Source organism: Dermacentor andersoni, chromosome 9 (genome assembly GCF_023375885.2).
Source record: "Dermacentor andersoni chromosome 9, qqDerAnde1_hic_scaffold, whole genome shotgun sequence".
Lineage (NCBI taxonomy): Eukaryota > Metazoa > Arthropoda > Arachnida > Ixodida > Ixodidae > Dermacentor > Dermacentor andersoni.
In genome coordinates, this window is record NC_092822.1 from 94,375,704 (window position 1) to 94,389,632 (window position 13,929).

The window sequence follows — 13,929 nt, forward strand, 5'->3', positions numbered from 1 at the left end:
AAAAATCTTGTTTGAAGAAAAATGTTAACAAATCTTCAAGCCATGTGAAAGATGTCAAAACTACACAAAGGCCTAAAATGTGTCAGCTTCATAGCTGGAGCCTCCAGGAGATGCACTAGTCTCGCTTTGTTCATGTCGCTGCTGGACGACAAGATAAAAAGAAAAAAAAGTATTTTGAATAATATTTATATAAAAGAAGTAGTACTGATTTTCCGTGTCGCAATACAAGGGTACGGGTTGGAAAACTCACTGTAACTCCAGCACTAATGACGATAGGAATATTATTTTTGTTGCAACGTGTTGTTGAATGCTTGGGCATACGTAAAATGTAAAAAAAAAAATCAATTTTGGGAAAGAAAGTTAACTTTTGAATGTGGCCTACCACCTGAAGTTACGGTTTAGTGCCGAATCGATGCAAATCTATTCACAGAAACTGCGCGACACTCGGAAAGCTGGGAAACCGCCTCGCAAACGAACGCGAGTGTACAGGATGGCGACAAAGTTGCTCATGGCCTCCATCTTTGCGACTCGTCCACACTGTACGGCAGCCTCTTGTTACCGATGCCGTTCGTAGATGCACATTGGTCTCTTTTTGTAGCCTTGAGCAACCGCTCGTAAGATAAGCTTTGGATTTACATGGCCGACGTCAAACTGTTGTGTGACCAAAGTGAGCTGACCTCTCGGCTGCATACATTTGCGCAGGTGGCAAAGTAGGGGAGGTCGTGCAAACTTGCCGTGACCCTCCTGATTTCAGAATTTTTTTACAGATGCCAAATCACACCAAACCAGACAATGAAACGGCGCCTGCTTTTTTACCATCGGCACCGAATGCAGTCTACCTGCCCGCACGGAGCCAATGATGGCTAACCGTGGAGCAGTAATCAAAGTTACATGATGCATGGTCAGAGCTTTCGTCTGTCACACAGATTGACCTTAAATCCAGGGAAAACACGGGGAATGTGGGAGATCGAAATTCAAGACGATGAGCAAAACGTGAACAAGGTGAATGCAGGAGCCAACGTTTCGAGAAGTGGACTTGATTTCTTCAAGGCGACGTACGCTTTCCTCGCCACAGTATATATATGCCTTGAAGAAGACAAGTCCACTTCTCGAAACGTTGGCTCCTGCATTCACCTTGTTCACGTTTTGCTCATCAGATTGACCTTAAAGTAATTCACCTGCCGTAATGGTGGGATAGCCTTTTCACATTTTGGAAAAAGACTGGAAAGCAACAATTTCTCGCCAATAAAAGATCACCATAAAACATGCATCCACTATTAAACTGAGAACCTCACTGGTATTCAGTACAGCACAATTAGTTCTCTAGTTTCAGAAGGAAAAAAGTACTTGATCCTATTTACAGACATTTTCCAGTATTTCCAGACCTTCATGCTCTGGAACTGAGCTGTTATCAGTGCTGGCATGCTAACTTGGAGTTCCCTTTAATAAGAATACACCATACTGTACATCTTGATTTCTATGCACCGAATTTAGCTGATGGCGTGCTACATTCTTGTTTCTCTAGAGCATGTGGAGCACCGCTTTTTCTTTCCCAAAATTTGTAAGCATTAAATTTTGTAGTATATTTACTGGCATTTGATATTTGATTTAATATTCGGCTTTCTTTATCAATTCTATTCAATGTACTATCCAAGATGTACCATTTGGTGTTTGCACACCCCTAATTAATTACGTCCCAGCCAAGTTCTTATCTTTCATATGTATTGTGAATGCCTCTACAACGAAGACCAATACAATGGATTTGGCTGTACAACGAAATTTAGGTCTGCCCAATGGCTGAATGGTTGCTTTACATTGAGCGCCACATAGCAGCGCTGTCGGTACCCTTTGCAGATGCCACTGACCTGCGCTCTGTGCTAGCTCTGCGTGACAACGCACCTGACAAGCACGCCAATGTCAGCAAGTGTTAATTAAGTCATGCTGCGCTGCTCCATGAATCACTCCACTGTTACGCTGGTTGTTGTAACACAGCAGCAGGAGTGGCAGCTGACAAATATGTCACAGTTGACGACTATGTCATGACGTAATCATCTTGACAACATCTTCAAAGCTATCTATAGTGAAAAAGACACGAATGTCGACAAAGGCAAAGGTCGTGAAGAGTCTGTAAACTAAATAAGAATTTTGACAGCAAGTGAGGTGGCAGCAGCATGCTACAATCTATAGCCTTACCTTGTGTCACTCCCACGTTTTGCCACGGAGCACGCCCTGACCCTCGGCACAATAAGGTTGCTGGCAGTCGCACATTTCATCAGATGAAGTGTGCACAAAAAGATAAGCAACTCATTTCACTATGCCTCTGTTGATATAATGTTACATAAAGGTTTCCTTTTCTTGGACAAGCTTAGCCTGGTTAATTGCAAGCAACGTGGTGTGGGATTTTTTACAATAAAGTGACCTGTATAATGTCCAAGTTCTTTGATCCAAGTTCTGTCCCAAGTTCTTTGATACAAAGGCGTTCAACTGTAACTCTCCTCAAATGACTCTCCTCAACCCCAGGTGACAAGCCCAGTGCGTTGCCTCGACCTCAGTGCAGATCGCACACGCCTCGCAGTTGTGGATGAGAAAGGCACCTGCCTTGTCTACCAGCTGGCCTCAAGGCAGCTGCTCTTCCAGGTAGTACATGTCTCTTGTGCACGTTACTCTTGTCCTATGTATGTAATAGTTTGCTATACTCAGACTTGGGTAGACACCCAAGCTAGTTTGTCTTGCAGTCTGCATAAAAGCTTTGCTCTATACAGAATATTGCTGTGCACACCTGATCAGTGCTATTGATAACAGGTATATTGTTCAAGCTTCTTGTACACTTTTTGTTTGCAAATGTTTACCAAGAAGATGCTATCCACAATAAATTTTTTGACAACCTGTAAAGCAGTCTTTACTGCTGAGGCTGGAGATCTTGATTTGATGAAATTAGTAATTTAGCAAAGGTTTTGCTGCAAGCACAGCTTTGTTAAGTTAAGGTTCAACTCCTTTACTAATATCTGTGAAAGCACTTCCAAGGATATTTACTTTTTGATCAGTTGTTCTTGTGTCGTGCATTTTGAGGCCAGTTTCACTGTTGTTCTGCCATAATTTGTGTGCTCCGTTACTACAAGTAGACAGTGTGTTGCAAGCTGGTTGGCTTCCACCTGTGTAGCTAAATGTTTCGTGCCATCACCACATGGTTGTTCCTTTTTCGTTTGTTCCCACACCATTTCAAGGGGGCATGTAATGCAGCTCACTTTATATGAATTAGCTCTTTGTAATAGTTGCTGTCATATGTTCTTTTAAGCAGAAACCCCGTGTGCAAGTGTTGTTGTCCTTCGCTCTCGTCGAAACACACCTGTTTCAGCCTGAAATCAAACTGGCAACCCTGTGCTCAGTAGCAGAACAAACATAGCTATATGTACTTGTATACCTAGCTTTATGGGTACGTTATTAAAGAAGTCCAGCAGTTAATATTAATCAAGAGCACTCCACTATCGAATTCTGCATAACAAGGGGTGTGCGATTACAGTTTAACCTCTATGTAACATAGTAGTTTTGTTCTGCAGTTTTGATACAGCAAAGTTTTCATTATTGCAAAAAATGAATTTGGGAAGATTCTAGCACCTGCAAAGTAAAACCGTTTTTGCTTATTGTAAAAACATGAAGGGTCTTTGTAGAGGCAAGAGGTAAAAAAAAAAAAGAAAAGAGGGAAATTTTCCTTTTTCGTTGCTCCTCGGCGTACGGACATTCAAATAGCATATGTGAGGTTTTCATGTCTTGAGTGATGTTTTGATATGCAGTGACATTTTGCAATCTCGAGCATCCAGTTTGTTCGTTGGCACGTAAAGACATGCTAAGGCAGTCATTTCTTTGCCTTGTAATTATGGTGCAGCATTTCTTTTATGCTTTGGGGAATATTGCTTTTATTTTTTTCTCTGTCTTTGTTCTGAATATGTTATGTGTGGGATTGCATTTACATTTCGTGTGTATGAATGTACTGTTGATCTGTTTTCATAGAATCTCTGTATCAAATTACTGTTTGATTTACATTGCTCCTCTATATATTATTTTATAATTGATGATCATATTTACAATTTCAGTTTTATGAAATTCCATTGCACATACGTTGAATTTTCTCCACTTGAAGTGTTCACTAGAGTAAAAGCCCTTGTCAGGCTTTGTTCTTTTAGCTCTTGCTCCACTTTCCTTTGTATTGAAAAGAAAGACACTAGCAGTCATCGTTCAGATGCACAATTCACTGCGTAGTGCCTTGAGTTCCTTTAAAGTGTCCCAAATGCAGTCTTGGAAAGCGTAGTTGTGCCACTCTCTTCTAGGAACCCAACGCCAACAGCGTGGCATGGAACACCGAGAACGCTGAGCTTCTCTGCTTCACTGGCAGTGGCACGCTCGCCGTCAAGGCTGGAGAGTTCCCCGTGCTGAGACAGAAACTGGAGGTTGGTGTTGTCGCTTCTCAATATCTCGGCACTCTTCAAGCTTTAACCAAGACTGGTCAAATGATGAGTGAGATCAAAAGCAGACAAAAGTTCCATAGGTTTTTTGCAATCCTTGCCTGTCACAGTGCTGTTGGACCGCATTGTGTGACACTTATCACATTTTCCTTCTTTTTTTACCTTCTTTATTGGCCCACACAGATCTGCATTCTTGCTATTGTTGTGATTGGCCACTCTACATTATTATGAGAAGTAATGAAGAGTATACGATGAAAAGAACTCTTACAAAATGTGGCCCCTGGTCTTCCAAGTGTCAATTCAGCTGCTTCAAGCTGCTATCAAGCATCTGATATCAAGTTTCAAAATCATAGCACTGAAACATTTTAATCATCATCATTGTTGTCTTATTTCAAGTTTATTGCAAAAGATAGCCATTTGCAGGAGATCTGCACTTCACCGTGTTGTCCTTTGTTGGGGTATGCAAATACTGGAATATTCTATTTCGAATCAAATAGCAAATGTTTGAATAATTAAATTCGGAAATCGAATATCTAGTGTACGATTTCCTGAATATCTGATTTTTCAAATAATCGATGCCCACAGTGAATGACCCAGCTGTTCCCATGGCGAGCGATATCTGTTTCTACTAGGTTCGACCAGGTTAACCAGACCAATCGAAACAATTAATGGTACGTGAATGGAGGGAACAACAAAAGCAGCATGTGTGGAAAGCGTGGAAGCATGTGTGAAGATCGGGCCGGTTAGCCATCAGAGGGCACGCTGTTTGCATCGGATATGAGAGTTAAGTGTTCACGTACATAGATTTGTGCATTTTGCAGCTTTATACCCACATGCGAGCACACGTACAAACTTGGCACGCATGCTTGCGGCAGTTGCAGGCTGGTCGACCGCGCACCCGAACGTCGCTTCAGTGGCCGTCAATCTAACCCGTATGCGTGATCTTGCGACCAATCACTAATGAGTGACCTGTAAGAACATTAGCGACAAGCTTTCTACGACGTTTTGCTGCTAGTTATCACATTGGCCAGCGGTGAATTTTCATCACGGCCGGACCATTGGCCACACCGTTGTCGGGTGTCAGCGACTATGTAAAGCAGATCTATGTATGCAGATCTATTTACAGCAGTCGCACCACTATCAGAAGGCCAGCAAACCGCCTCGCCAATGAAAGCGAGTGAACAGGAGGACCGCTGTTCGTGGCCGGCATCTTTGCGAAATATTGTACGGTGGCCCTTCGTTCCGAATGTCGTCTGTAGGCGCACAGCAGTCTCTTTTTATAACTTCGAGCAACCCGTCACAAGACTAGCTTTGGATTTACGTGGAGGGCATGAAAATATCATGTCATAGCACACTGACCCCTTGGCTGCTGGTGCATTTACGCGGGTGGCAGATGGGCACGGGCATAGAAAAAAAAGAGAGGGGTGGAGGCATCGGGTGAGCTTGCTGTGGGCCTCCCAATTTTAGAACTGTTTACCGTTGGTGCCGATAACCCACAGAAACAACCCGCAATAAAGTTGTAAAAACCCTCCTATTGCCTCGAAGCAAACTGGAAAGCAAAACTTTCTAAGTAATAAAAGATTGCCATTAAGCACAGTATGGTACGCTGTTAAACTGAAAACTGCATTGGTACTTAGGACAACATTGCTATTTCTTCAGCTTCAGAGGGAGAAAAGCACTAGATTCTATTTGACAGACATTCTGACGATAAAAAATATTTACTAGACCTTCATATAATAACTGAGTTGTTATCAGTGATTGCATGCTAATTTGGTGTTCCTTTTAGTAAGAGTTGAGCATACTGTACATCTCAATTCATATTTGCCCAAGTTACTGATAGCAAGCAAGATTCTTGTTAAGTAATGTGATTATCCTCCTGAGTGTGCAGCACATTTTTTTTTTTGCATGAAATTTGGAAGCATAGAAGTCTGCTGTTGATAAAAAGGTGATAGAGGAGAACAGTACAATACTGTACAAGCAAGATAGGAAAGGACAGTAAAGGCTAAAACAGCAGCGCTGAGTGTATATTGTGCTTTGAGCTATTCCTCTGTCATGATCTCATGATTATGAGGCTGTGCCAACAAGCTCAAGTTCAGACCTTATTCCATCTGCGCACTGTGCCACTGCGCTGAAGAGAACAATATTGTTGATGTTAAATAGTGATACTGAACCCGTTCAAGCGTACCCACGGGGTGTTCACAAAGGAGACCTATCCAGTAGATAAGAAAGAAATCATCTGTGATGTCATTTCTAGTGAACCTCCTCTATGATTTAAGAGAGGTGCGAGTTATGGTGAGGATCATGGAGCCAGGCTCAGAGGACATCGGGGTCAATGGACAAGATGGCTAGTTGAGGAAGGCATTTGGTTTGTCCATCTTCTGTCCTAGGTGATTTCCAGAGTAGGTGTTTATTCGTGCTTTGGCAGACAAGATGGACAAACCTCTGTGCTCGTTTCTCTATGGCTCGAGGAGGTTGTTGATACTTTCTTTTCTCAGTGTTAGGTGTGAGACACCACAGAATCCACTCATTTTCTGCAGAAAGGGGTCCATTTGGTCTGCGAATACATTTTATAACAGTTAAGCTCTCCCGCCACATATCTTGGGGTGATTAGAGTATCATAGGGATGAGCAAGTTAGGCCATTCTTCAGCTTCACTGTGTTTTGCATGTCTGTGAATTGCTGCCGCTGTTAGTAGTAGGGCCAATGCTAAACTTTTTCGTTCCATTCTGCTCTCAAACAGGGCTTTGTGGTTGGCTTTGGGGGCTGCAAGCTCTTCTGCCTCCAGCACAACAGCGTCACCACTGTCGAAGTTCCCCTGTCACCATGCCTTTACCAGTACATTGAGAAAAACCGCTTCAGGTGAGTGATGTACCACTTCGATGTGAAAACATTAACGCTAACAAAAATAAAAGACCTGTTTTTGACATTTGGAATGGCAGGGGCTTGAGGATCATGGAAAGTCAGTGTTCCATACACTGATTTCATAATTGTATGCCACAGCTGTACTCGTGTTACTTGGGGCTAAAAAATTCATATCATGTATTACAGCCTGTAGAGCACTTGAGTCATCCTGAAACAGAACACATTTTTGTTAATGCTTCTTGGCTGAGAGCTTTCCAAATTTTGTATGACCCTGAAATTCAGATGACCTGTGATCGCATTACCGAGATTCAACTGTACAGTTAAACCTCGATATAGCAAAGTAGGTAAAATCAGCAATTTGCTTCATTATATCGAAATGGGGTTATATTGAAATTCAATCTTTTATGCAAGATAAGTAAAGACTGCAAAGTTTAAGGGACTGTTAAGTTTCCTGAATTATCGAGCAATTCGAAACAGCAAATTTGAATGAGGAAAAAAGTTTATTTGGTTGAATTTGAGAGTCGACCACGAGAGATACAGCTTTGTGCCGTGTCGATGATATTTTCACATTGGCTGTACAAAGCAACCCATGGTTTACCGTCTACTCCTTACTTCACCTGCCTCTCACTTCAATGCATCTCCAAAACTCAAGATTATGCAGCCTACAGTACTAGACATGTGGGAACACAGTGCGCATTATGCCACGCCATCTCAGCACACCCGCTCTTTGCACAGACATGGCAGATTACCTCTATAACGAGTCTCACGAGCTTTGTGTGCGCTCAGTCGTTCTGACAGCCATGTGCTGCCACAGACGCTAGAAAAGGATACGTGCACCAACCTGCCCCTACGCCCCACTTCCTCACCCTACCCTCCTTTCTTGCATGCTTGATCGCATTACTGTGAGCTCACTCTCCTGTTTCCCCATCCACTTTCTTGTGTATTTATGTTTCCTTGTAGAACCCTGGGAGTGTTAGCCAGCGCCACCACTCACAGACCTTGGCGGCGTACGTGGAACATCCTTTTTTTGGCTTCTTATGATATGACTAATAAAAATCGGGCCCCTTGGTTAACCCGCTTTCTTCTCGTTTATTACATAACGAGGGTCTCAAATCCTGCAACATTGATGCCTTCAGGTAGCATGTGTGGGTTTATTGACCGGTTGCCTTCACCCAAAAAGATCACATTCTCGTGACGCCTGTGGCAGAAAGGATGTTCCACATTCGCCGCCAAGGTTTGTGAGTGGTGGCATTGGCTAACACTCCCAGGTTTCTACAAGGAAACATAAATACCCAAGAAAGTGGACGAGGAAACGGCGCCGCAGTAGCTCAATTGGTAGAGCATCACATGTGAAATGTGAAGGTTGTGGGATCGTTCCTCACCTGCGGCAAGTTGTTTGTTCATCCACTTTCATTTCCATTGATTTATCGTTTCTTTATTTCACATATTAAGCACAAGTAATTTCCCCTATGTTGTCTTTGGCGTCAGTGTTTGTTGGCTTCTTATGATATGACTAATAAAAATCGGGCCCCTCGGTTAACCCCCTTTTCTTCTCGTTTAATGCAGTTCTAGAAATATGATCATCAGCCTAAGGCAACATTTTTCTGTCCCATTCAATGGGATGGTTGTGACGTCACTTCCACGTTTTAATGCATGCGTGCCGTGTTTAGGGAGGCCCTCACCATTGCCTGCTTGGGGGTGCCCGAGGAGGACTGGCGATACCTGGCCAAGGAGGCACTGGAAGCCCTCGACCTGGCTGTGGCCAAGCGGGCAGCCGTGCGTCTCGGGGACCCCACCTTGCTCCGATTGGTGCGCTCACTCCAGGTTCGGTGGTTTCCATCTTAGTGCAGTAGTACAGTAGGACGATATAGTACAGTAGCTGTTCACTTTATTTCTTTATCACATACCCACAGCACCTTTTGGCATTACAGCTGGGGGGGTTTGCAGACAAAGGAAATCTTGCTCAGCCCAAGTAAAGTGACATGGCATGGGGTTTGTTTACACACATAGCCATTTAGAGTGCACTCATTCGGAGGTACTCACAGAATGCACACAAAGTGCACACACTGTTATCAACCAACAGGCAGAGAAAAGCAAACAAAATTTACATGTCCAGCATCTTTTGCGTAAATAAACACAACATGAGTACAGTGTGAGAGCAGCGCCGTAATGGAAAGAACTAAGGTCTTCATAGCAGTACTCCTAAATGTATAAGGCCCCGTCACGCATGCCTTGGCATAGTTATGGCTATGATGCTGGTGCAGCTGGGCTCAGTCATCTGGTGTCACCAATTAGTGGAGACATCCTTGGCTGAAGAGGGAGCCATTCTGGCCACAATTCATTGGAAGTGGCCAGCTGGGATCGCAATGGTTCCGGGAGCAGTAGCTGGATGCGGCCGCTCAAACCGGATGTGTTAGTGTGTTCTATTTCTCGCACTACATGCTGGTCAGCTGTCGCCTCTGTCACTGGCATCGCAGATGGCTGTCGTTCTACCACTATGATGTTCAAATTATTTTGATGGAAATCTGTTAGGTGCATGGTGCTGAAAGCTCTCATTGCAATCAAACCTTGATTTAGTGAACACAGCTACACGATTTTTTTAAATTTATTTATTGTTAACAGTATTTTAAAAAAATCACCCTTGGCATGTATAGTACAATTCTACTTCTTAAAGGGACAAAACCAATTTTCATGGTACCTATTTTTTTTAACACAATAGAAAGCTTACCGGTCGGAATGTCTATTCATGAGGCGCTATAATGTAAAGCTATTCCAAACTTTTCTATTCCACTTGTGCAATCGGTCCTTCGTGATTGGTCAAAAACTCTTTTGGACCACCCCTACTTCGCCCATCTGTCATGCAACATCATGAAAACTGGGATAGTCCCTAATCTGACATGATGTGTACACACTGATTATGCATGATTCAACCCAACAAAAGAAAAATCATTATTTATAATTCGACACCTTTTCACCATTAACCTTCTGCTATTGGTCAAAAGGTTTCAGGCTGCAGCTACTTTACCTGTCTGTCACCCGACATCATAAAACCATTGCGTCAAAGTGACGTGTATGCATTAAAGGTGGATTAATATGCCGAACAAAGCTGGATTTTTTTCTGAATAGTTAGAGACTGCCCCGTTCCGAAAGGAATAGGAGATGGCTGCTGCCAATTACTCAGGCACTGGTTACTCACACCTGGCGGAGAGCATGGGTTTATTTGCGTGTAACAAAACTTTTTGCATGGTCATATAACACTATCGAGCCCTTTTGGCACGTATGCGACATCGCTCTGCCAACTCTTCTTTTCTGAGGATCCATTTTAGTTGCATTCTTAACCTTCCGTTGCACGCTGCTGCGACTTTAAACACGCCACCGCAAGCTAAGTAAAGGAAAGCGGACCAATCGCAGACGCAGGTACTTCCCTCATCATCTGGTTATCTATTTTCATTGCGCTGGCTCGGCCCCATTGAAACCCTCCCCACTTGATCTTGCTCCTTGCCTCTCGTCAGCCAACTAGATAAGAAAAAAACGCTTTATGTAGGCAATTTTATTCGTTTTGAAAGCAAACTAAAGTGACCTCCTATAAATGAGGAGAGCATTTGATTGGGCTGTTCAAGCAGCGCTGCAGGTCACAGAGTTCCAAAGCTGCTTAATTAGCAGAATGCTAATTAAGATTCCCTCAAGATTCGAGCCTGGGGCCTCTGTGAGAGTCAAGAGCTTTATCTAGGAGCAGAGACCCTCCGAGTAGTTCAAGTAAAATCAGTTTCAGTGTGCGCTCCCTTGAATATGAAGGTGTGTCTTGCACCGGTTTCCTTAGATGGCGCAGAAGTCTGGTTTCCCAGTGGGAATACTGCTCTGCAGTATCATGCCGGAATGAAATTTGAGTGCGAGAAAATAAACTTGAAGTCATATTTTGCTTTCCACATCTGTTGGCATGTATGCCACTGGTTTGTTTCATTCAAGATTGCATAGGTTTGGGAATAAAGTGCATTCAGCAGTCAGATATGCCACAATCACACTTACATTTACAAGCAATTGAGCTTAAGAAACATGCTGCTTTGTATCGTCCTGTTTGTTTTTCATTCTGACGTGGTTGTACATTTGCCCGCTATTCGTAGTCGTTTTGCACTGTGTATGACATGGGAAAGAAGAGAGAGGGATGCCACAAACAGCAGAAGGTTAGTTGCAGTCATGAGATTAGGATTTCCTTGCAGACACAACGCGAAGTCAGCTAACACAAGACAGGGACAACAAATATTGCTTGGAGAGCCATTCATCCTGCATTGAACACGGTAACGATGATGATTTAAAAGTTTGAGCAGTTTTTCTTACGTGTAGTTAAGGGACAGTAGGCTTTGCTATCTTCTGCAAGTCTTGGGGGGCAAATAGTCAACCAAATGGAGAGAACTTAACATTCACAACATTATCTTTGTTTTCTGCACGCTCTATCACCGACGTCTCGTGTTCTCCATCTTCAACAGGATCAAGAGGCCCGTGGCGAGAAACGAGAATCCCTGCTCGGAGACGTGATCGCCCAGCAAGGCCGGTTCGCAGAGGCCGCCAGGCTATACAAGAAAGCTGGCCGCAACTCCAAGGCTGTGGACATGTACACGGACCTGCGCATGTTTGATCTTGCTCAGGTGGCGCACCTTTCTCTTTCATAACACCACTGTTGCCACAAAACAATGCCGGTGTGAGTAATTCTTCATGGAATGAAAAGCGTCAATGGTTCAAAGTGACTGCTTCCCTCTTCCCATTTCATTGTTCAGTTTTTTTAATGTGTTTCATACTTCACACAATTTCCATGGGCTAGCTGTGCATGTGTGTGAGCTCATGCTCAGGTATGTGTGAGAGACTGAGTGAGTGACCGTTTTCCAGTCTACCTGAGTAGTCCATGGTCGAATGAGTGGTGCATCAGGCTGCCGGGCTGAGGGAACAGGTGTTCGAACCAGCTGTCAGACCGAGGTCACTGAGTATATGGCAATGTGTACATACGGCATGTGCCACTTTACAATGAACATATTTCCCAACAACATAGGTCACTGTAGATGTAGGGCTGGGTAGGTACCATCGTACAATGAACCTCATTGATGTCAACTCAGGTATCTGGGTACATGCCAGTAGGTGTGTGCCACTCTTCAATGAACATCTTTGATGCCAGCTTGGATACCTAGGTATGTGCCATCGGGAATGTGCCACTCTACAATGACAAAAGAAAGGTCCCTTATATCTGTTTGCTGCTGAGCTGAATCGAACCCGCATCACAACACTTCCTCAAGGACAGCAACTCCACGCCTTAGCAGGTTGCAGCACAAATGCACTGGAGGAGAAGGAGGAGGAGGAGAAGAAACAGTTATTAAAAAAATAAAGGACAAGCAGGTGTCTTTCTGCTTGTGCGGGAGACGCCCTTAGTCCAGGGCTCCTGCGGCTCTTGCTGTCTCCCGGGCCCGCCGCACCAGTTGCTGCTGGTTACGAGGGTCCGAACTAGTCAGCATGGCCTCCCACTGCTTGGGTGTGGGGTTGGGTATTTGCAGGGCTGCCTTCACGTTGGGGCACGCCCATTTGGTGTGATATAGGGAGGCGTAATCGTTACAAAGGGGACATTTTATGAATATAGTGTAGTGTGTATTGCGTGTAGTCTGCATAAATGGGGGTATGTATTGGTTTGTAGTTGTCGCCATGTTACGGCGTTTTCACGTGAGAGGGTCTTGAGTGGAGGTGGGTATTGTCGTCTGGTCAATCTGTGGTGTTGCAGTATGGCATTGTATTGTAAAGGTACGGGCTCCATAGATGCGGCCATATCCCTCTCTTGTGGCACCCGGGAGGCATGAGCTCGGGCTACAGCGTGCGCACACTGATTTCCACGGAGGGACTTGTGCCCTGGAGTCCATACTATTTCAATGTCTGGGAATTGGGAGGCTTGTTTGAGGAGTCGGTGGGCGATTGAAGATATTCTGCCTCTCGCGTAGCTACGGCAAGCTGCCTGGGAGTCAGTAATAATTGTGACGTACTCGTTGGTCAGACCAGAGGTGATGGCCAAGGCGATGGCTGTCTCCTCCGTTACGAGGGTGCTGGCAGTGTGGACTGTCATTGAGACCACCTCTTGTAAGTTATAGTCGACAACGCTGGCCGTCATGGCTGCTTTTAGGGGGTACTGCGTGGCATCTGTGCGTAGTGTGGTGGGGAGACTGCCATATTTTGTCTGTAGAGTCATTGCGCGAGCTTGGCGACGATCGGCATGATGTTCCAGGTGCATGCTTCTGGGGATAGGGGCTACCTTGATGTGCTCCCGGAAGTTGGGGGCCAGATGGATTGCTTGTTTGTGGCCTTTGCCGTGTGTGGGGTAGCCTAGGTGTGCTAGGACGGTTCTTCCTGTTGGTGTGAGGGCTAGGCGTTCTCGTTGGCTTGTGAGGTGGGCGTCTATAATTTCTGTTATAGTATTATGGACTCCTAGGGCTTCAAGCTTGAGTGTTGCTGTTCCCGGTGGTAGGCCCAAGCGCCTACTTGTAGGCTTTCCGAAGAAGTACATCTAATTGATCTATCTCCTTGGGAGTGAGGGGTAAGTACGGGGCAGCGTAGGCAATGCAGCTGATTATGAGTGCCTG

General features: G+C 44.4%; 1 protein-coding gene and 1 non-coding gene across 2 annotated transcripts in view; both read left to right on the forward strand.

Moving 5' to 3' along the window:
• Nucleotides 1-13,929, forward strand: part of Oseg1 (intraflagellar transport protein Oseg1) — an 86,340-nt gene that overhangs the window by 27,465 nt on the left and 44,946 nt on the right. The window contains exons 11-15 of the mRNA XM_050176276.3: nucleotides 2,521-2,637; nucleotides 4,326-4,445; nucleotides 7,200-7,318; nucleotides 8,992-9,145; nucleotides 11,806-11,964. Of these exons, the coding sequence (XP_050032233.2) occupies nucleotides 2,521-2,637; nucleotides 4,326-4,445; nucleotides 7,200-7,318; nucleotides 8,992-9,145; nucleotides 11,806-11,964 (669 nt within the window). The remainder of the gene's footprint in view (nucleotides 1-2,520; nucleotides 2,638-4,325; nucleotides 4,446-7,199; nucleotides 7,319-8,991; nucleotides 9,146-11,805; nucleotides 11,965-13,929) is intronic.
• On the forward strand, nucleotides 8,639-8,711 carry TRNAS-UGA (transfer RNA serine (anticodon UGA)). Its single transcript has one exon. It is a non-coding gene; the product is annotated as a tRNA-Ser (tRNA).